We start from the raw sequence: 23,757 nt of genomic DNA on the forward strand, positions 1-23,757 counted from the left end.
TATTAAAAAGAGAAATCCTGTAAACAATGAGCTGTTCTAAAAGCACTGCATTCAGATGAATCTCTCCCAACCTTGTGGGAAATGGAAGTACTAACACTTTGCTACTGAATTTTATAAAACAGGAAAAAAAATCAGTATTGCAGATGCCAAATAATAAGTGTAAGTGAAACAAAAAATCAGCATGGCTGTTCTCATACAATATTAATTGGAATGTGAAATGAATTTACTGCAAGCAATTTCTAATGAGCTTCAAAGCGACCTTTACTTTAATCAACACCCGAATAAAAGACATTGTCTGATTACCCCGAACTGGAATACAGAGGGACTTTTTTCACATATGCTCTAATTATATGTTCTGCTGATACATTGTAATATGCTTACCAGTTTCATTGGCAATCTCTCCTTCAGAACATGGTACACAGTCATAACAGCAGACAGGCATTCCTTGAACTGGAGCTTTACGGTACCCTGGTGGACATCTATTACTACAGTCTGACTGAGGAGTCTGTAAAGTGAATACAAATATGGCTTTGGATTAAATGTAACACACTATCAAGACTAAAAGGCTTCATACAGCATCTTCATTTTTGCCTCATTTTTAATTTGCAACCTTTTCATAACACCTGAACTAGAACAGAGATAAAATAATTGATGTATGCAATGATGTAAATGTAAACCTTTTCTGAGTTAAATAAAATTATATGTGTTCATACAACTTAAGTCTTTTGCTGCATCTCATTATTTATCAGTGCAATTGTATGTGTGCTAGCTATGAATAATTTATTTGATATATATTTGACTTGATTTTTAACATGTAAAGAATAGCTGTGGTAGCATATCACATTGTAACTTAAAAAAATAAAATAAAATGAAAAAAACTCCACTATAGAAATACTGAGCATGAACATTTATTAAATATAACACCAGCTGCTTTTGTATATGACAATCTATTAGAACTTCATCAGAATTAAACCAAAATATATACCTAATATTAAATAACTACAGTCAAATGACTATGAAAATAACAGTTATATCATGCATTCAAATAAATGTAAGTATTAAAAAAGGACATACAAAATCAGCTTGTTTGCAAAAATGTTAAAAGTGAGAGTCTAGACTATTTTGCTGCTGATGTGTTCTCACAATCTCTCTCAGTCCACTTTATCCCCATGAACTGCAGGCAGTACGAAGCTCTTGAAGGTGAGTAGTTGACCTCTCAAAGTCATGATCCATCACTGCTTTATGAGTTTGAGGATGAATTTTCATAGAGATGGTCTCTATAATGTGTGTTAGTCATCCCTGTTATGGTTCTTCTGACACTTTGAGGGCAGAGGATAGTGAGGATATGGTGCCTCACTTGAGCTACAAACATGCTGGTTGCCATGTGAATGATGCTCTAAGACTTTCATTTACAGGCACCCAACTAATGTATTAAGACCATTCTCAGCACAGATGGTGGTTTATTTGTCAGTGGGGATTATGCTGTCAATGTGTCATACACATAACAGCATGTTTTAGCATAGCTGTACATCCTTCCCTGACACTAGAAACTTCTAGACCATGATGCTGAATGCTGTTTGGTGGAGAGAATAAGCCAAATCTAATGCCTAGCAAGGGAGTTCCACTTCATAGGTCAATATGATACAGTAATAGCATGTTAATTCCTTAACATGTCATGTTATGTTAAGTAAGAGTGACTGTTAATCTCCGGCTCATTTTCAAACAACTATTGCAAAACAATGCTGGAGATAACTTTGGAACAGGAATAAAATCCCATGCTGCTTCCATTTGTATTTACTCCATTGCCCCTCCACTCACCAAAAACATGCTGATTTGACTAATCTAGACCACCCAATATATGTGCCTCATTTACCCTTACCTTTGTTGCAATTTTTGTGGCTAAAACATTCCACATTTTATCAGTTCATTCAAACACTTACCAAATTATTAACCTAGTTCAGAGTGGCTTCAGCTCCAGTGTTGGGGACTCATTTCCAGTTTCTGTTCTGTCTGTGTTGGATTTTTCATGTTTTAACAGTGTCTTTATGGGTTTTATCTAGATAGGTCTGTTTTCTTCCCTTTCCACCACCAGCACCATTACAGTTGATTTTGATAAACTAAAATTTCCACATATGTGTTTTGCTTATTTTTGTGACTTTGAGATGGGTCATGGCTGAAAAGGGTTTGTGGATCAAACCATTTTCATACTCTTAGCTACAAAATGATAAAGCAAATAAAAGTTGATTAATAAAATTAAAATGATGGTGTGTGAAACTAAGTAACTTAAAATAATTGTGTTATTTAAGCTAAAAGAATATACAATACCGAAGGAAATGTTCACTGATTTGGAAAAGTAAGTTGTATGTCTTAAGGCACACAGTGTCTGAGGGTATCAGTTGATTTTTGTTAATTTTGAAGTCTTGTCTGACAACTGAACTCATCTTTATTTCAGGATGTAAGTTCTGCATGATGGTGGTGGTAGTGTGTCTGTGTGTGAATGTGGGAGTGTGTGTCTGTGTGTGTGGGGGTCTGTGTATGTGTGTGGGTCTCTGTGTCTGTGCACATGCATATGGTGGTATATCATGAGACACACAGAATCTGAGGGTATCCCTTGACAGCAGTTGACAGACAAGATTGCAAAGTTATCGAAAATCATCTTTTTCCAGGATGCAAGCTCTGTATGATGATGATGATGTTGTGTATTTGTGTGTGTGTGTGTGTGTGTGTGTGTGTGTGTGTGTGTGTGTGTGTGTGTGTGTGTGTGTGTGTGTGTGTGTGTGTGTGTGTGTACGTGTGTGTGTGTGTGTGTGTGTGTGCACGTGTGTGTGTGTGTCTGTGTGTCTGTGTGTGCGTGTATGTAATCTGTGTGTGCGTGTGTGCGTCTGTGTGTGCGTCTGTGTGTCTGTGTGTGTGTGTGTGTGTTTGTGCATGTGTGTGTCTGTGTGTGTCTGTGTGTGCCTGTGCATGTGTGCATATGTGTGTCTACGTGTGCGTGTGTCTGTATATGCGTGTGTGTGTGTGTGTGTGTGTGTGTGTGTGTGTGTGTGTGTGTGTGTGTGTGTGTGTGTGTGTGTGTGTGTGTGTGTGTGTGTGTGTGTGTGTGTGTGTGTGTGTGTGTGTGGGTGTGCGGGTGTGCGGGTGTGTGTGTGTGTGTGTGTGTGTGTGTGTGTGTGTGTGTACGTGTGTGTGTGTGTGTGTGTGTGTGTGTGTGTGTGTGTGTGTGTGTGTGTGTGTGTGTGTGTGTGTGTATGGGTCTACTTACATTACTTACATTCATATCAGCATAGCTAACACTGACAAAAAAAACATGATACACCAACATCCAAAGTTTTCATACAAATTATCAAAGAGTAAAATTCATCAGGTGTAAAGTTATTATTCCATTCTAAGTCATATATGATTTTCTACATATTAGTAACATAGAGTGCAGAGATTTATGTAGCCTAGATAGGGTTCATATTTGTACCGTCTTGTTAGACACAAATTATGATGCATGTCAACACAATGACCCATTATGACTAGATAATAAGATTACGAGAGACAAAATATAGAATAAGATCATATTCACAGGGAAAGATTTTATTGACATTGATGAGAGACGTACAACTTCTATATGTTAGACAATGCTTAAGGTGGTCTGTGGTTTTGTAATCAGGACATATTGGTTTGTTAAGGAAATCATTTTTGAATGTGAGTTTAACGTTTTTTAAGGAATCCAGCTGTGTGATACAGGGAAGTAGGGTGTTCCATAGTTTAGATATGGAGTGTGAGTACAGGCTTTGTCCAGCCCTTATATTAGGTTTGGAAACTTTTAGGAGGAGTTTTTTAGTGGCTCGAATGTTTCTGGTGGGGGTGTAGAATTGTAGAACAGAATGGAGAGAAGGGCACTTATCTGTGTTATATATTAGTTTATATGCTAGTGTTGGCTGTGTGCTTGTTGGCTGTTGGTGAAGCACCCACCAAGAGGAGAAAACGCTGAGAGACGAAAGGAGCCACTTTTGAGATTTTAAGTATATTTACTCTGCTTATTTGCTAACGTTTTCTGCATAGCCGCCTATTTTGAGCATTTTCTGCCTTGTTAAACTTGATTTCCACATTAGTAACTGTATTTAGAACACAACCTAGAGCTGTTTACTGATTTTCCTGTTTACACTTATTTTTAAAATAGTTTTTTTCTCAAAACTTGCATTTTATCTGTCTTTGGCCTAGCACTCTTGTGTGGGGTCATTTACTGCACTGTTATAACTTGTTGATACTTGTGAACCTCTGCTATCTCTGAAAAAAACAAAAAAAACTAAATAAATCTTGCTTTTTTCCCACTTTTCTGAGATTTACAAAAGTTCAGTTACAGGCTTGCTGTTCTTGAACTGTTTGTAAGTTTCTGGGAGGCCATTTTTTGCTTGGGCTAAAGGGAAGTCTCTCTGTTGATCAGTGGAAGTGAAAAACATTGAGCAGCCTGCCTGCTCCTGTGGGAGTGGTTACTGACTTGAAACTGTAGTTTTATTGGCCATTTTGGGTCAATTCCAAACTCCTTCATCTTCCTCTCTGAAAACCTGGTTGCCTCATGGTTTTGACATCTTTTCAGGCTTGTTGGCTGTTGGTGAAGCACCCACCAAGAGGAGAAAATGCTGAGAGAAGAAAGGAGCCACTTTTGAGATTTTAAGTATTTTTCCTCTGTTTATTTGCTAAGGTTTTCTGCATAGCTGCCTATTTTGAGCATTTTCTGGCTTGTTAAACTTGATTTCTGCATTATTAACTGTATTTAGAGCACAACCTAGAGTTGTTTTACTGAATTTCCTGTTTGCACTTATTTTTAAAATCGTTTTTTTTCTCAAAACTTGCATTTTATCTGTCTTTTGCCTAGCACTCTTGTGTGGGGTCATTTACTGCACTGTTATAACTTGTTGATACTTGTGAACCTCTGCTATCTCTGAAAAAAACAAAATAAATCTTGCTTTTTTCCCACTTTTCTGAGATTTACAAAAGTTCAGTTACAGGCTTGCTGTTCTTGAACTGTTTGTAAGTTTCTGGGAGGCCATTTTTTGCTTGGGCTAAAGGGAAGTCTCTCTGTTGATCAGTGGCAGTGAAAAACATTGAGCAGCCTGCCTGCCCCGGTGGGAGTGGTTACTGACTTGAAACTGTAGTTTTATTGGCCATTTTGGGTCAATTCCAAACTCCTTCATCTTCCTCTCTTAAAACCTGGTTGCCTCGTGGTTTTGGCATCTTTTCAGGCTTGTTGGCTGTTGGTGAAGCACCCATCAAGAGGAGAAAACGCTGAGAGAAGTAAGGAGCCACTTTTGAGATTTTAAGTATTTTTCCTCTGTTTATTTGCTAAGGTTTTCTGCATAGCCACCTATTTTGAGCATTTTCTGGCTTGTTAAACTTGATTTCTACATTAGTAACTGTATTTAGAACACAACCTAGAGCTGTTTACTGAATTTCCTGTTTACACTTATTTTTAAAATCATTTTTTTCTCAAAACTTGCATTTTATCTGTCTTTGGCCTAGCACTCTTGTGTGGGGTCATTTACTGCACTGTTATAACTTGTTGATACTTGTGAACCTCTGCTATTTCTGAAAAAAACAAAAAAATCTTGCATTTTTCCCACTTTTCTGAGATTTGAAAAAGTTCAGTTACAGGCTTGCTGTTCTTGAACTGTTTGTAACTTTCTTGGAGGCCATGTTTTGCTTGGGCTAAAGGGAAGTCTCTCTGTTGATCAGTGGCAGTGAAAAACATTGAGCAGCCTGCCTGCCCCTGTAGGAGTGATTACTGACTGGAAACTGTAGTTTTATTGGCCATTTTGGGTCAAATCCAAACTCCTTCATCTTCCTCTCTTAAAACATGGTTGCCTCATGGTTTTGGCATCTTTTCAGGCTTGTTGGCTGTAGGTGAAGCACCCACAAAGAGGAGAAAACGCTAAGAGAAGAAAGGAGACACTTTTGAGATTTTAAGTATTTTTCCTCTGTTTATTTGCTAAGGTTTTCTGCATAGCCACCTATTTTGAGCATTTTCTGGCTTGTTAAACTTGATTTCTGCATTAGTAACTGTATTTAGAGCACAACCTAGAGCGTTTACTGAATTTCCTGTTTGCACTTATTTTTAAAATAATTTTTTCTCAAAATGTGCATTTTATTTGTCTTTTGCCTAGCACTCTTGTGTGAGGTCATTTACTGCACTGTTATAACATGTTGATACGTGTGAACCTCTGCTATCTCTGAATAAAAAAAAAACAAAATAAATCTTGCTTTTTTTCCCACTTTTCTGAGATTTACAAAAGTTCAGTTACAGGCTTGCTGTTCTTGAGCTGTTTGTAAGTTTCTGGGAGGCCATTTTTTGCTTGGGCTAAAGGGAAGTCTCTCTGTTGATCAGTGGCAGTGAAAAACAATGAGCAGCCTGCCTGCCCCTGTGGGAGTGGTTACTGACTTGAAACTGTAGTTTTATTGGCCATTTTGGGTCAATTCCAAACTCCGTCATCTTCCTCTCTTAAAACCTGGTTGCCTCGTGGTTTTGGTGTCTTTTCAAGCTTGTTGGCTGTTGGTGAAGCACCCATCAAGAGGAGAAAACGCTGAGAGAAGAAAGGAGCCACTTTTGAGATTTTAAGTATTTTTCCTCTGTTTATTTGCTATGTTTTTCTGCATAGCCGCCTATTTTGAGCAATTTCTGGCTTGTTAAACTTGATTTCTACATTAGTAACTGTATTTAGAACACAACCTAGAGCTGTTTACTGAATTTCATATTTACACTTATTTTTAAAATCGTTTTTTTTCTCAAAACTTGCATTTTATCTGTCTTTGGCCTAGCACTCTTGTGTGGGGTCATTTACTGCAATGTTATAACTTGTTGATACTTGTGAACCTCTGCTATTTCTGAAAAAAACAAAAAAAAAACAAAAAAAATCTTGCTTTTTTCCCACTTTTCTGAGATTTAAAAAAGTTCAGTTACAGCCTTGCTGATCTTAAACTGTTTGTAACTTTCTTGGAGGCCATTTTTGCGTGGGCTAAAGGGAAGTCTCTCTTTTGATCAGTGGCAGTGAAAAACATTGAGCAGCCTGCCTGCCCCTGTAGGAGTGATTACTAACTGTAAACTGTAGTTTTATTGGCCATTTTGGGTCAATTCCAAACTCCTTCATCTTCCTCTCTTAAAACCTGGCTGCCTCATGGTTTTGGCATCTTTTCAGGCTTATTGGCTGTTGGTGAAGCACCCACTAAGAGGAGAAAATGCTGAGAGAAGAAAGGAGCCACTTTTGAGATTTTAAGTATTTTTCCTCTGTTTATTTGCTAAGGTTTTCTGCATAGCCGCCTATTTTGAGCATTTTCTGGCTTGTTAAACTTGATTTCTGCATTAGTAACTGTATTTAGAGCACAACCTAGAGCTGTTTACTGAATTTCCTGTTTGCACTTATTTTTAAAATCGTTTTTTCTCAAAACTTGCATTTTATCTGTCTTTGGCCTAGCACTCTTGTGTGGGGTAATTTACTGCACTGTTATAACTTGTTGATACTTGTGAACCTCTGCTATCTCTGAAAAAAAAAAAAAAAAAAATCTTGCTTTTTTCCCACTTTTCTGAGATTTAAAAAAGTTCAGTTACAGGCTTGCTGTTCTTGAACTGTTTGTAAGTTTCTGGGAGGCCATTTTTTGCTTGGGCTAAAGGGAAGTCTCTCTGTTGATCAGTGGCAGTGAAAAACATTGAGCAGCCTGCCTGCCCCTGTGGGAGTGGTTACTGACTTGAAACTGTAGTTTTATTGGCCATTTTGGGTCAATTCCAAACTCCTTCATCTTCCTCTCTTAAAACCTGGTTGCCTCGTGGTTTTGACATCTTTTCAGGCTTGTTGGCTGTTGGTGAAGCACCCACCAAGAGGAGAAAATGCTGAGAGAAGAAAGGAGCCACTTTTGAGATTTTAAGTATTTTTCCTCTGTTTATTTGCTAAGTTTTTCTGCATAGCTGCCTATTTTGAGCATTTTCTGGCTTGTTAAACTTGATTTCTGCATTAGTAACTGTATTTAGAGCACAACCTAGAGCTGTTTACTGAATTTCCTGTTTGCACTTATTTTTAAAATCGTTTTTTCTCAAAACTTGCATTTTATCTGTCTTTGGCCTAGCACTCTTGTGTGGGGTCATTTACTGCACTGTTATAACTTGTTGATACTTGTGAACCTCTGCTATCTCTGAAAAAACAAAAACAAAAAATCTTGCTTTTTTCCACTTTTCTGAGATTTAAAAAAGTTCAGTTACAGGCTTGCTGTTCTTGAACTGTTTGTAAGTTTCTTGGAGGCCATTTTTGCTTGGGCTAAAGGGAAGTCTCTCTGTTGATCAGTGGCAGTGAAAAACATTGAGCAGCCTGCCTGCCCCTGTGGGAGTGATTACTGACTTGAAACTGTAGTTTTATTGGCCATTTTGGGTCAATTCCAAACTCCTTCATCTTCCTCTCTTAAAACCTGGTTGCCTCATGGTTTTGGCATCTTTTCAGGCTTGTTGGCTGTTGGTGAAGCACCCACCAAGAGGAGAAAATGCTGAGAGAAGAAAGGAGCCACTTTTGAGATTTTAAGTATTTTTCCTCTGTTTATTTGCTAAGTTTTTCTGCATAGCCGCCTATTTTGAGCATTTTCTGGCTTGTTAAACTTGATTTCTGCATTAGTAACTGTATTTAGAGCACAACCTAGAGTTGTTTACTGAATTTCCTGTTTGCACTTATTTTTAAAATCGTTTTTTCTCAAAACTTGCATTTTATCTGTCTTTGGCCTAGCACTCTTGTGTGGGGTCATTTACTGCACTGTTATAACTTGTTGATACTTGTGAACCTCTGCTATCTCTGAAAAAAAAAAAAAAAAAAATCTTGCTTTTTTCCCACTTTTCTGAGATTTAAAAAAGTTCAGTTACAGGCTTGCTGTTCTTGAACTGTTTGTAAGTTTCTGTGAGGCCATTTTTGGCTTGGGCTAAAGGGAAGTCTCTCTGTTGATCAGTGGCAGTGAAAAACATTGAGCAGCCTGCCTGCCCCTGTGGGAGTGGTTACTGACTTGAAACTGTAGTTTTATTGGCCATTTTGGGTCAATTCCAAACTCCTTCATCTTCCTCTCTTAAAACCTGGTTGCCTCGTGGTTTTGGTGTCTTTTCAGGCTTGTTGGCTGTTGGTGAAGCACCCACCAAGAGGAGAAAATGCTGAGAGAAGAAAGGAGCCACTTTTGAGATTTTAAGTATTTTTCCTCTGTTTATTTGCTAAGTTTTTCTGCATAGCCACCTATTTTGAGCATTTTCTGGCTTGTTAAACTTGATTTCTGCATTAGTAACTGTATTTAGAGCACAACCTAGAGCTGTTTACTGAATTTCCTGTTTGCACTTATTTTTAAAATCGTTTTTTTCTCAAAACTTGCATTTTATCTGTCTTTGGCCTAGCACTCTTGTGTGGGGTCATTTACTGCACTGTTATAACTTGTTGATACTTGTGAACCTCTGCTATCTCTGAAAAAACAAAAAAAAAAATCTTGCTTTTTTCCCACTTTTCTGAGATTTAAAAAAGTTCAGTTACAGGCTTGCTGTTCTTGAACTGTTTGTAAGTTTCTTGGAGGCCATTTTTGCTTGGGCTAAAGGGAAGTCTCTCTGTTGATCAGTGGCAGTGAAAAACATTGAGCAGCCTGCCTGCCCCTGTGGGAGTGGTTACTGACTTGAAACTGTAGTTTTATTGGCCATTTTGGGTCAATTCCAAACTACTTCATCTTCCTCTCTTAAAACCTGGTTGCCTCATGGTTTTGGTGTCTTTTCAGGCTTGTTGGCTGTTGGTGAAGCACCCACCAAGAGGAGAAAATGCTGAGAGAAGAAAGGAGCCACTTTTGAGATTTTAAGTATTTTTCCTCTGTTTATTTGCTAAGTTTTTCTGCATAGCTGCCTATTTTGAGCATTTTCTGGCTTGTTAAACTTGATTTCTGCATTAGTAACTGTATTTAGAGCACAACCTAGAGCTGTTTACTGAATTTCCTGTTTGCACTTATTTTTAAAATCGTTTTTTCTCAAAACTTGCATTTTATCTGTCTTTGGCCTAGCACTCTTGTGTGGGGTCATTTACTGCACTGTTATAACTTGTTGATACTTGTGAACCTCTGCTATCTCTGTAAAAAAAAAAAACAAAAAAAATCTTGCTTTTTTCCCCACTTTTCTGAGATTTAAAAAAGTTCAGTTACAGGCTTGCTGTTCTTGAACTGTTTGTAAGTTTCTTGGAGGCCATTTTTTGTTTGGGCTAAAGGGAAGTCTCTCTGTTGATCAGTGGCAGTGAAAACATTGAGCAGCCTGCCTGCCCCTGTGGGAGTGGTTACTGACTTGAAACTGTAGTTTTATTGGCCATTTTGGGTCAATTCCAAACTCCTTCATCTTCCTCTCTTAAAACCTGGTTGCCTCATGGTTTTGGCATCTTTTCAGGCTTGTTGGCTGTTGGTGAAGCACCCATCAAGAGGAGAAAATGCTGAGAGAAGAAAGGAGCCACTTTTGAGATTTTAAGTATTTTTCCTCTATTTATTTGCTAAGTTTTTCTGCATATCCGCCTATTTTGAGCATTTTCTGGATAGTTAAACTTGATTTCTGCATTAGTAACTCTATTTAGAGCACAACCTAGAGCTGCTTACTGAATTTCCTGTTTACACTTATTTTTAAAATCGTTTTTTTCTCAAAACTTGCATTTTATCTGTCTTTGGCCTAGCACTCTTGTGTGGGGTCATTTACTTCACTGTTATAACTTGTTGATACTTGTGAACCTCTGCTATCTCTGAAAAAACAAAAACACCAAAAAAAATCTTGCTTTTTTCCCACTTTTCTGAGATTTTAAAAAGTTCAGTTACAGGCTTGCTGTTCTTGAACTGTTTGTAAATTTCTTGGAGGCCATTTTTTGCTTGGGCTAAAGGGAAGTCTCTATGTTGATCAGTGGCAGTGAAAAACATTGAGCAGCCTGCCTGCCCCTGTGGGAGTGGTTACTGACTTGAAACTGGTGTTTTATTGGCCATTTTCGGTCAATTCCAAACTCCTTCATCTTCCTCTCTTAAAACCTGGTTGCCTCATGGTTTTGGCATCTTTTCAGGCTTGTTGGCTGTTGGTGAAGCACCCACCAAGAGGAGAAAACGCTGAGAGAAGAAAGGAGCCACTTTTGAGATTTTAAGTATTTTTCCTCTGTTTATTTGCTAAGTTTTTCTGCATAGCCACCTATTTTGAGCATTTTCTGGCTTGTTAAACTTGATTTCTGCATTAGTAACTGTATTTAGAGCACAACCTAGAGCTGTTTACTGAATTTCCTGTTTACACTTATTTTTAAATCGTTTTTTTCTCAAAACTTGCATTTTATCTCTCTTTGGCCTAGCACTCTTGTGTGGGGTCATTTATTGCACTGTTATAACTTGTTGATACTTGTGAACCTCTGCTATTTCTGAAAAAAACAAAAAAACAAAAAAAATCTAGCATTTTTCCCACTTTTCTGAAATTTGAAAAAGTTCAGTTACAGGCTTGCTGTTCTTGAACTGTTTGTAACTTTCTTGGAGGCCATGTTTTGCTTGGCTAAAGGGAAGTCTCTCTGTTGATCAGTGGCAGTGAAAAACATTGAGCAGCCTGCCTTCCCCTGTGAGAGTGATTACTGACTGGAAACTATAGTTTTATTGGCCATTTTGGGTCAAATCCAAACTCCTTCATCTTCCTCTCTTAAAACATGGTTGCCTCGTGGTTTTGGCATCTTTTCCGTCTTGTTGGCTGTTGGTGAAGCACCCACAAAGAGGAGAAAATGCTGAGAGAAGAAAGGAGCCACTTTTGAGATTTTAAGTATTTTTCCTCTGTTTATTTGCTAAGGTTTTCTGCATAGCTGCCTATTTTGAGCATTTTCTGGCTTGTTAAACTTGACTTCTGCATTAGTAATTGTATTTAGAGCACAACCTAGAGCTGTTTACTGAATTTCCTCTTTGCACTTATTTTTAAAATCATTTTTTCTCAAAACTTGCATTTTATCTCTTTTGCCTAACACTCTTGTGTGAGGTCATTTACTGCACTGTTATAACTTGTTGATACTTGTGAACCTCTGCTATCTCTGAAAAAAACAAAAAAACAAAACAAATCTTGCTTTTGTCCCATTTTTCTGAGATTTAAAAAAGTTCAGTTACAGGCTTGCTGTTCTTGAATTGTTTGTAAGTTTCTTGGTGGCCATTTTTTGCTTGGGCTAAAGGGAAGTCTCTCTGTTGATCAGTGGCAGTGAAAAACATTGAGCAGCCTGCCTGCCCCTGTGGGAGTGGTTACTGACTTGAAACTGTAGTTTTATTGGTAATTTTGGGTCAATTCCAAACTCCTTCATCTTCCTCTCTTAAAATCTGGTTGCCTCGTGGTTTTGGCATCTTTTCAGGCTTGTTGGCTGTTGGTGAAGCACCCACCAAGAGGAGAAAATGCTGAGAGAAGAAAGGAATAACTTTTGAGATTTTAAGTATTTTTCCTTTGTTTATTTGCTAAGTTTTTCTGCATAGCCGCCTATTTTGAGCAAATTACTGGCTTGTTAAACTTGATTTCTGCATTAGTAACTGTATTTAGAGCACAACATAGAGCTGTTTACTGAATTTCCTGTTTGCACTTATTTTTAAAATCGTTTTTTTTCTCAAAACTTGCATTTTATCTGTCTTTTGCCTAGCACTCTTGTGTGGGGTCATTTACTGCACTGTTATAACTTGTTGATACTTGTGAACCTCTGCTATCTCTGAAAAAAACTTGCTTTTTTCCCACTTTTCTGAGATTTAAAAAAGTTCAGTTACAGGCTTGCTGTTCTTGAACTGTTTGTAAGTTTCTTGAAGGCCATTTTTTGCTTGGGCTAAAGGGAAGTCTGTCTTTTGATTAGTGGCAGTGAAAAGCATTGAGCAGCCTGCCTGCCCCTGTGGGAGTGGTTACTGACTTGAAAATGTAGTTTTATTGGCCATTTTGGGTCAATTCCAAACTCCTTCATCTTCCTCTCTTAAAACCCTCTTTTTGCGGTTTTGCGTTTTGTGCATAGCGCAACAGCGGCACTAATTGGGTTTAAACTATTCCTGGCTCCACAAAGTCTGCTCTTCACTTTTTCCCTTAGAACTGCTCTATCTCTCATTTTAAACACCATATTCTCATTCTAAGGCCATTCACTTGTCCAATTAAGTAATCCTACAAGTTAGCACTATTAAACCATAAGAACTACTTACTCTTATACTCTCTACGATTACCCTGTCCTCTACTGGTCCATCTTAAATTCAATTTCCCTATATTACTCTGGCATGTCCAAAGGTCAGTCAATGGTTTCCTCTCCAGTCCAGCTGGTGAATTTGGGAATTTTGAGGCAATGCTACAACTGTCTCATGTACACGGACAATCCTCTCCTCCTCCAAACAGGTTCAAATATGTGTGAGAGATGCAACTATTTAGCCAAACTGGAGGCTGAGCTCTCTCATCTCAAAACTTGTGTAACCAGTCAGGAGGAGAAGGTAACCACACACAACACTATTCCAGTATCACATAGTCCCACCACATCAGCGAACCAAACACATAAATACACAGAAACATACTCGGAGGCTCTAAATAAAAATCTACCTAAGCAACAGAGACCTCCAAAGCAGACATCCAAGCAAACGCTACCTCAAAACAAAACACACACAACACATAGCCCACAAAGTCAGTGTGCCAAGCAGCCACAGTCTTTAAGGCTGAATAACACACCTGACACTCTTGTAATAGGTGACTCTATTGTCAGACACACTGACGTCCTGCTCACCAGGCTGAATAAAGAGAAGGTCACGGTGAGCTGCTTGTCAAGTGCTAGGATCCGCCACATAACGCAAGCACTCAGGTCACTCCAAAGCAAATACAAATATGAGTCAGTCATTGTACATGCTGTTTTGAATGACCTGAGACGTACCTCCCTGGACTACATGAAAAGAGACATAGAGGAGCTCTCTGATCATGTATCCCAGGCTGGTATGACCCTGACCTTGAGCAGCATCTTACCCTCACCTAGAATGATGCCACAGTACAAAGACGAAATGATCGATTTTAACAATTGGCTAAAATTTTGGTGTCATTCAAAGGGGATCCAGTGTCTGTCAGTCAGCCTGGGATGACATGCTCGACAAGCCACGTTGCTTTGCTAGGGATGGCTTGCACCTGTCACCACTGGGCTTTCGTATATTGGCAAAGGCTCTTGCCACCCCCATAGTGCCTTTTTTAGGCAAGGCTCAAAAGTCAAACCCACCCCCATAGACGGCACAAGGAATAAGAAACTAAGGGTAATGCTGCTTAATGCCAGAAGTCTTAACCTCAAGATGCATGCACTCGAAGCTCTCCTCAGTATGGAGAACATCGATATCTGTGCAGTGACTGAAACCTGGTTCAAGGCTCCAGAGAGCACCCCAGCACTACCAGGCTATACCTCATATCATGCTTTTCGGCCCTAAAACCCAGACCGAACCACAAAAGGAGGGGGAGTTTCCATATTTATCAAGGATATCCACACCTCCAGGTTAGTGGCATTGCACAAAGTATCGGAGACCATCCATGTGCAACTAACAGTGGGCAAGACTGCTTTTCAGTTTATAGCATCCTACAGACCACCCTCTCAAAATCAGGAATCCCACTCAGCTTTCCTGAAAACATTGGAGAACATGAAGATCTCTCTGAACACCATTATATTGGGTGACTTCAACTACCCAAGCATTGACTGGGAGCACTACTCAAGCCCCAGCACCTTAGCCCAAAGGTTCCTGGAAATTATAAACTCAAATGCTATGGAACAACTAGTCACCATTCCCACAAGAGGGGACAACATACTAGACCTGATCATTACCAACATGGGGACTCTATGCTCCATACCAGAAGTATATCCCTCATTGGTAAGATCAGACCATAAATTAATTTCACTGGATGTCCACATCCCGACCCCACCCCCAGCCCAGAAAACCACAGTGAAAAACTTCTCAAAAGTGAATTTCTCACTTCTCAAAACCAAAGTGGAATCCTTCAAGGCCCCAGGGCCAGTGGAAACTATGGCCCAAACTGCAGAATCCTATATAAACGCATTCTACGGACATCTCCAGGAATGCATGGATCATGCTATCCAAAACAAAACCAAGACCCAATCATCCAAAGGCAGGCATCCAGTCTGGTGGACCCCTGCCATAAATAAACTGTACAACAGAAGGAGGAAGCTACTACATGATAGATCAAAATCCCTAATAGGGAAGGCATCTCTGATCAGTACTAGCAAAAAATTATGATCCCTCATAAAATCCTCCAAGGCCAGCTTTGAGAGAAAAATTGCACAGGACACCAAAGACAATCATAAGGCTTTTTTCAGTTATGTTAGGAACCTGGGATGCAACTCCCAGACTTGTTCTGAGTTGATTCTAAACGACAAAAAATACACTGAACCCACAGACGTCGCCAGTATCCTGGCAGACAGGTTTAGTGCAAACTTCTCCACCCCCTCCCCCCCAAAAGTGCAAGTATCTATCCCGGCAGAGGGATGCCTCCCAAACATCACTGATACTCAGGTGAAGGCTGCCCTCTCCAAAGCAAAAAACACTGCTTCTATGGGACCAGATGGAGTTCCAGGTTGCGTCCTACATGAACTCCAAGAGGAACTAATCCCTCAAATAAAACAGCTATACAATCTCAGCCTCACTACAGGATATGTGCCCACAGAATGGCGTACAGCAACAGTGGTCCCACTCCAGAAAGGTGGAGCCTCTATGGACCCTGGAAACTATCGCACCATAAGCCTGACTAGCTTAGTCTGCAAGGCTATGGAGAGGATCATCATGGAGCTCATAAACAAAGACATTGGAGACCTACAGACACTAGATCCTACCCAGTTCGGCTTTGTCAAGGGCAGATCCTGCCTGTTGAACCTGGTTGACTTCTTCAAAACAGTCACCAAAGCCATAGATGAAGGGAAGGTAGTCCACACAGCCTATCTGGACCTTGCAAAGGCATTTGACACAATACCCCACTCGGGCATCATAGATAAGCTATCCAGCTTAAATATAAACCCCTCTGTCACAAGATGGGTCGCAAACTGGCTCAAAGACAGAACCCACAGAGTGAAAGTTGCTGGAGCCATGTCAGACTCGAAACCGGTCACAAGTGGTGTCCCACAGGGTTCTGTCCTGGGACCACTCTTGTTCGGTATATACTTTTCTGAGGTACAGGCAAATGTGGGAGGACTATGGCTCACCAAGTTCGCAGACGACTGCAAACTGGGCGCCATAATTGACTCTCCAGCTGACACAAACATCCTTCAAAAAGGTCTCACAGAGACAGATAACTGGTGCCAGCGCCATGGTTTAAAGCTAAATGCCAAAAAATGTATAGTCATACCCTTTGGCAAAAACAATGTGCCCACAAATTACCACATAGGCGGAAACCCATTAAGTACAGAGAAAGTTATTAGGGACCTGGGGACCCAAGTTGATAGCAATCTCTCCTTTGAAAACCACATTGCCAAAGTGGTTAGAAAGACCTTCTACATAGCCCACCTCATCACAAAGGGTTTCACATCTAGATCAAGAGAGGTAATTGTGCCCCTTTATTCATCCCTCATCAGGCCCATCATAGAATACAATGCCCCTTTTGGGATGTACCTTACCCGACACCTGCAGCAATTAGCAAGACCCCAAAAGTATCTCACCAAAAGGATCAAGGGACTCAAACAGATGCCATATGCTGCTCAGTTAAAAAAACTCCAGCTCTACTCAGTTGCATACCTCCTACTTCGAGGCAATCTATGCCTGACATACAAAGCTATGTCAAATCCAGAATTAATGGACATGCTCCACCTCAGTAAATCTAAATCCCTTAGAGCCACACGCTCGAGGGACTTGAACCTCAGCACAGAAATAAATAGAACTTGCTGGAGGGATAGGTTCATAACCCAGAGGATCCCTTCGCTCTGGAATAGAATTCCAGTTCATGTGAGGCAGAGCACCTCACTGAATCTCTTCAAGAAGAATCTCGATAGGTGGATGGGGGATCGTAGGTTTGTCCCAAGGATTACTCCCGTGTCACTATTAGACAGAGGCACAGTAAACTAAACCTTAAAAAAGGCACAGTATACTCAAATCAAGGGGTGGCGTAAGCCATACAGAATCGGGCTAGGCTTATAATTGCCCCAGGGCAGATTGCCTAGTATGAACCTATGAACCTATAATGAAGGAAGTAGGGGATTCAAGCCATTTCCATTCCATTATGGCTTGGCAGTGGTGAGTTTGGTAAGACAGCCCAATGGCGACTTTTACTATTTTATAGCAGCATGATTGTAGTTTGTTGCTTAGGGATGAATGTAAGTTAGTATAAATTGGGGAACCATAGAGAAGAAATGAGAGAAGGAGGGTATTTGCCGGCTTTATTTTGTGGTTTTATCCATATATGACTTAGTTCCATAGAGTTTGGCTACTTTAAAGTGTTTTTTTTTTTTGTGTTTAGAATATCTTGCCCAAAGGATAGTTTATCTATCGTTGATAGTAACACCTAAGAATTTTGCTGATTTCACTACTTCAGTTTTGGTCCTGTTATGGGAGTAAATCATAAAGTCATGTGCAGGTGGCTTAGATGAAAACAATTGCAGTTTAGATTTTGGGGTCTATATTACAAGACCAAAAGAGCAGAACCGTGAACACCTAAAGAACGAAAAAAATAGAACCTCAAAGGGCTGTTTGTCAGATTGTGGTACAGTGAAGATTGAAATATTTGCCCTTTCCTCACTGTAGTGTGATCTAGGAGTTGGAATATATATATTAAGCGGGGGGGGGTGTGCAGCCCCCCCACAATAGCAAGTTCGAGGTTCCGTTTCTTTTGCTCTTTAGGCATTTGCGGTTTTGATTTTTCGGTCTTTTAATATAGACCTAGATTTTGTAGGATTTAAAAGAAGTTGTGCTTCATTTTGCCAAGTTGCTATGTTTGTAAAGGCCTTTTGTGTTATTTTTTGGAGGTTGAAAAAGTTATTTGAGGATGATATAATAGTAGAATCATCAACATATTGTTTGATTGAACTTTGAACAGAGTCAATATGAAGATTTATAAATACATTGAATACCAAAGATCCCAGAATAGATCCCTGTGGGACATCTGTTTTATTGACTATGTATCCAGATTGTTTATTTTGCCATTTAACTGATCAATGTCTGTTATTCAGATAGTATGAAAACCAGGTAAGAGTATGTCAGGAGCAGCCTAATTTTGCAAGTCGGTGAATTAGTTGAGTATGTGAAACTGTGTCAAATGCTCTGGACAGGTCCAGTAAAAGTACTGATGTTAATAGACCAGTGTCCAAAGTCTTGCTCACAGTATGAGGACAGTGGAGCTTTTGTAGTACTGTGTGCAGGTCGAAAACCATGTTAGGAAAGTAGCAAGGAGATTATTATAACAGAGGTGTTTTAATAGCTGACTTTGTATACATTTTTTATATCTTAGATAATGAAAACAGAATGGAAATGGGACTATAGATAAGTTGTTGGTGTTTCTGCCTTTATAGAATGCGGATTTTTTTCAGAATTTGAAGGATTACAGACTCTGAGATAGCTCTATTAATTAGTATACTGACAAGGTAAGCTATTGCTTTGGCACTAAGTTTCAGATATTCAGATGGGAGGTTGTCAGCAGATAAGGAGCAAGGCTTTAGTTTGTTTAGTAACTTGAATACTAGGGAGGTGGGCACAGATTTTAGGGAGAAAGTTGGAATTATTGGTGTGTTGTTATGTATTTCATTGCCAACTGAGAGATGTGTGCTGGGATCCTTATGAGTTGAATTTGTGGCAGTTATCTTATTGTCAGAGGTGTCATTGGTTATGGGTAGGAGTTTGTTGATTAGATTAGTGATGCTTTCTGTGAAATGTGAGTTAAAAATATGGGCTATTTGTTGTGGGCCTTTGTCGGGAAAGTGTGATGGGTTTTGTGGTGTCCCAGGATTAAGGAGTGAAGAGACTTATTTCCAGAAATTTTTAGGGTTGTTTCTTGACCTAGATAACTGTTGTGAGAAGTAGCTTTCTTTTATCATTTTTAACTATTTTTTTTATTTATTCTGAAGTCGTTTGAAGTTAGTTTCATTTGCTAGAGTTTTGTTTTTATGCCACTCTTTCCCGGCTTGGTCTCTGGAATTAATTATTTGTTTAGTTGGTTTGGTAAGCATTGCTAAACATTCTATTAGGTACCAGCATTGCAGCTGCAACAGTGGTACTGGGATTTTCCTTGAAGAAGATCATTGTAATCTGATTTGAATTTTTTTGTAGTGGTATATTGTCTAGGGGAGGGATTTCCATTATCTGGTTTTCAGGGCTAAAATGTTGTGATAACTTTAGGGCTGATTGCTGTTGGAAGTGATATGAGGGTAGGAGTCCATTTGATGGGGATCATAGGTTGGATTCAAAAGATCTTAGGGAGAATCTGAAAGTGATAAATACAAAATACAGAGATCCAGGTGGCTTAAGTAAAGACTGACCCCACTTGTGACCCAGAGGGTGACAGGACTAACAAGAAACAGAGTATAAAGCTTTAGTCCAGATAAAATCACTTTAGCTAGCAGATCTAAGAGACTCTCTCTGTCTCTGTCTCTCTCTCTGTCTCTGATACCCTACCTGTGGGAGGAATAAAGACATCTTATTGAAGTTTCCAGTAGTTTATTCAGTTAAGCTGGTAGATGGACGAGTGTTCTTGTTCTAATACATTACATTCATCAGGTCATTTAAAGGCAGTTACAGACGATGGTGGGAGGTTCCATAGGAGCTGATTGGAGAAAAATCTGGGAGATGGAAAATCAAGGAGCCAAATTCAAAGCTTAGAGGTTTGTCCCTTATTTGAATATTTCTGAAAGTCCTCTAAGGATTTACTAGCTCAGCAGCCTGTGGAACCTTATTCTTAGTTAATAAGTTTTATTTTTAAGTACTAACAAACAAAGCATGACAACATGCATATAAAAAGGGCTGTCCATCAAGGGGAAGAAGAATGGGGTCTGGTCACATTACTCATTTATATGAGCCTCCTATAAGCAGGCACTGCAAAGCTTTTTTTTTTTTTTGCTGTTCTACAAGAGAATAACAGCCATTCATATTATATATCAGGAGATAATGAGCCCTGTAAAAGTGGGCACAGCCCCTCATTTTACATGTGATAGACTGACAAAGTTCTGTACTAAAGCTTTCATACTTGACTCCAAGGAATATGAGCCCCACTGATGCAGATATAGTCTCTCATTTTATATTTGTTACAAAATAGACTAATGAAGTCTGGTGATGGCCTTGTTGGGTTGTCCATCTACCTGCTTAACTGAATAAACTACTGCAAACTTCAGCAAGGTGTCTTTATTCATCCCAAAGGAAGGGTATCAGATAGATTCTCCTAGATCTGCTAGCTAAAGTGATGTTTTCTGAAATAAAGTGATAAACACAAAGATAGTGAGTGCTATGAATATACATAAAAATGAACCATTGAGGAGACTGACTGCCTGATGAACAGGATGTTTCCTCAGAACACTTAGGTGCTGCAGTGAAGGGTGGGGGTGATAAAGTCTAGTGAAAGATTTGGAAGCTCTGAACAAATGGGTAGAAGGCTGTCATTTGAGATTCAGTGCAAATAAATGCAAAGTACTGCACTGAGATCATAATAACCCTCATGAGCAGAACCAATGACAGAAAAAGCATTTGCAGGTGATGGTCACACCCTATTTTGACTAAGAAAGAGAGTTAGAGGTCAGGGCAGCAGTAAACTAAACAGAGGAGTAATTCTGTATATACACAGGAATGAGAAAAGCAGTACAGAATGATAGTGAACCGCACTGTATCTTCATTTGCCATTCATGCTACTATTTCTGCTCACTTCTGTTTCATTTGGGTATCACACACAGTGAGCTACATTACAGAAGTACAGGGTTCTGTACAGGATAGGTTTCTGTGATGTCACAGGCTGGTACTGAGCTATACTGCTGTTGGTACAACTCAGTAGTTCCAGAGAGAAATCAGTTAAATTGCTGCTGTATGATATCAGCAATGGGGGGTCCTTGTTGATAGAAAATGTAAGAAAAACTCTTAACTCTTTTGTATGTTGTGTGTGGCTATTTGTTTGGTGTGTCCTGCAATGTAATGACACCCCATTCTGGACCCAATACATATCTGGATGAGCTCCAGTTCTCAAATGGCCATTAATTAAATTAGCTAGGCAAGCAAAAGATGAAAAAAAAAGAATAAAACAAACACACACACACACACACACACACACACACACACACACACACACACACACACACACACAGGTGTATGTCATTTTATTAAATGATCATTTCATGGAAACCCAAATGGTTGACTCCCATTTGATTAAAAACTCATTTGACTCAAAACTAATTTCACAGAAAATTGTAGAAGTGTGCAAAAAGTATGTGACAGTGTCATTTCTTATTGGACTTATTAGGGGAAGTGAGTCTTGCAGAGTATATGCAGTTTGTTATGGTTAACCTAATGGTGATTCCTGGAAAACATTCTACATATAATCCCTAGTTTAATCAATGGAATTCGTAAAGATATTTCAGTTACATTATGTGTCCTACTTAAATTTTATATACCTAAAACTGGATAAATAACAACAAAATCTCAGGGGTAAACTTTAAAGGCATGGCAATTAAGTATATCACCTCCCACAAATTAGCTACAAAAATCACAAAAAAAGAATATATTTTCAAACATATTGAAACCCTCTACTAAACACAATCCTAGCAAGCAAACAAAACCCCTAAACTTAAATACAATTCAGTTAGTCCACACGAACTTTTATAAACTAAACACTCATTATATTGCTCAAAAATAACATGCCTTAAGATTAGCATTAAATGGATGGCATCCAAAATTGTAAACAGTGTAACTTGTACATAGTTCAGAGTTTCACAAATCCTTCAACAAGTAATGTTATCCTACTTATGCAAATCGAGCGATATATAAATGAAATAAAACAAGCTTTTTATTTCCCTTTTCTTCACTGTGGAAAATAGCTTTACTTTTTTCTGAATTAGGGGTATGATATCAATTCTAACATAACCAAGAGTGTATTTATTTTCCTGTATCCTCAGTAATGGTGAAACTATTAATATTATTTTCTGTATGTTTTTATTTGATTATTGTAGAAAGTTGTTATTCTCATTTGTTTTTTGTTATAATGTTTGAATATTTTGGCTGAATAACAAAATCAATAAAAAGTATATTGAAAAAAAAAAAAACTAATGTTGAACCCCTAGATATGTAGATGTTTTTGTTTCCGCTTCAGCACTAATTCACTGTTTTTTTTTTACTTTTCTCCACTGCTTTTCAACCAAGGAGTTAGTATATATAACTAAGGGGGGTGTGGGAGGCAAAGTCCCACACATGGGGCAGTGCAGAAGGGCTTGCCCCACTACCAAATCATATTTAGCACATTTTTGAAGATTTTCTATTAAATCAGTGCTCAGTCAAATGAGTTTTTAGTCAAATGATTTGAACCATTTGGGATTCAATGAAATGGGCATGCAATGAAATTACATAGACCATATATGTACATATGTAAATAAGTATATATATATATATATATATATATATATATATATATATATATATATACACACACACACACACACACACACACACACACACACACACACACACACACACACACATAGGGAGAGAGGTGTATGTAAAATAACTTAACATTAAAAGACTGACAGTGAAAAGGGCTGAAACTGAAAAAGACTGAAACTCAAAATACTGCCACAGTGAACTTACACTGTGGGGGGATTTAGGCCCCTTCCTCATTGCTGTTTGATCTCAAAGTTGGTATTTATAATTAGCAGGAATGGTTGCCTCCAAAAGAGTTTGAAAAATGTGACAAAATTAATCCACATAGAGAAGCAGTGAAAAATCTGACAACATTACACTACATCTTGCAATTTTTTTTAGAAGTAGGAAGTTGTAACCCCCAACATCCCATACTAATTATAGTCACCACCTCTGACAGCTGTGGGAAAAGAACATAAACCCCTCCCTAGTATAACTTCACTTTTGTTATTATTTTTAGTTTGTCTAAACACTAAGTATCAACAAAAAAAAATCTAAGCAAATAAATAAACAAAAATATCAACAAAATCTGACCACATCCAAAACCAGTGCTTCTTCTGAAAGATAAGCACCCCCTGCACCCTCATTTGGGAGGATTGCCTCCCACACACCCTGCTAATTATATATACCATCTATGAGGTCACAAAACAGCACAGAAAGGAATAAATGTTTCCTTAGTATAACTTAACTTTTGTCACTATTTTGTGTTTAGATATTTGCATGTTTAGATCATATTAAGTTGACCCATATATAAATTATATATATATATATATATATATATATATATATATATAAATGTGTGTGTGTGTGTGTGTATGTATCTGTGTAAAAAATTAAGTAATACAAATAAGTTAATTAAATGCATGGTCTGCACTGTAATTAAATGCCTAAAAAACATGCCCTACATGTACTGTTTCAAAGCCCTGTCAATGTACTCTGTATCCTACAGACTGCTAAGAGTTGACCTGGGTCTCTCAAACAAGGCATCCTCTGACCCAAATCACATCAGCAAGTCAAATGTAATAACAAATACTCATTCTAGGGATAGTAACCTTTTTTTGCAACATCAACAGAGTGGTTTGGTGGGACAGATCTATATATATATAGGTTACCTTCATTTCATCGACAGCTCATTTCACTGACAAGCAAATCAGCAAGCCCATTGCACTG

The 23,757-nt window shown here is 38.6% G+C and overlaps 1 protein-coding gene across 1 annotated transcript in view; it reads right to left on the minus strand.

The window, feature by feature from the left end:
* Positions 1-23,757, minus strand: part of LOC122805932 (vomeronasal type-2 receptor 26-like) — a 225,905-nt gene that overhangs the window by 42,818 nt on the left and 159,330 nt on the right. Inside the window, exon 10 of the mRNA XM_044076175.1 lies at positions 382-505. Coding sequence (XP_043932110.1) covers positions 382-505 — 124 coding nt within the window. The remainder of the gene's footprint in view (positions 1-381; positions 506-23,757) is intronic.

The sequence above is a fragment of the Protopterus annectens genome, chromosome 7.part0, assembly GCF_019279795.1.
Source record: "Protopterus annectens isolate FY-2018-M chromosome 7.part0, PAN1.0, whole genome shotgun sequence".
NCBI lineage: Eukaryota > Metazoa > Chordata > Ceratodontiformes > Protopteridae > Protopterus > Protopterus annectens.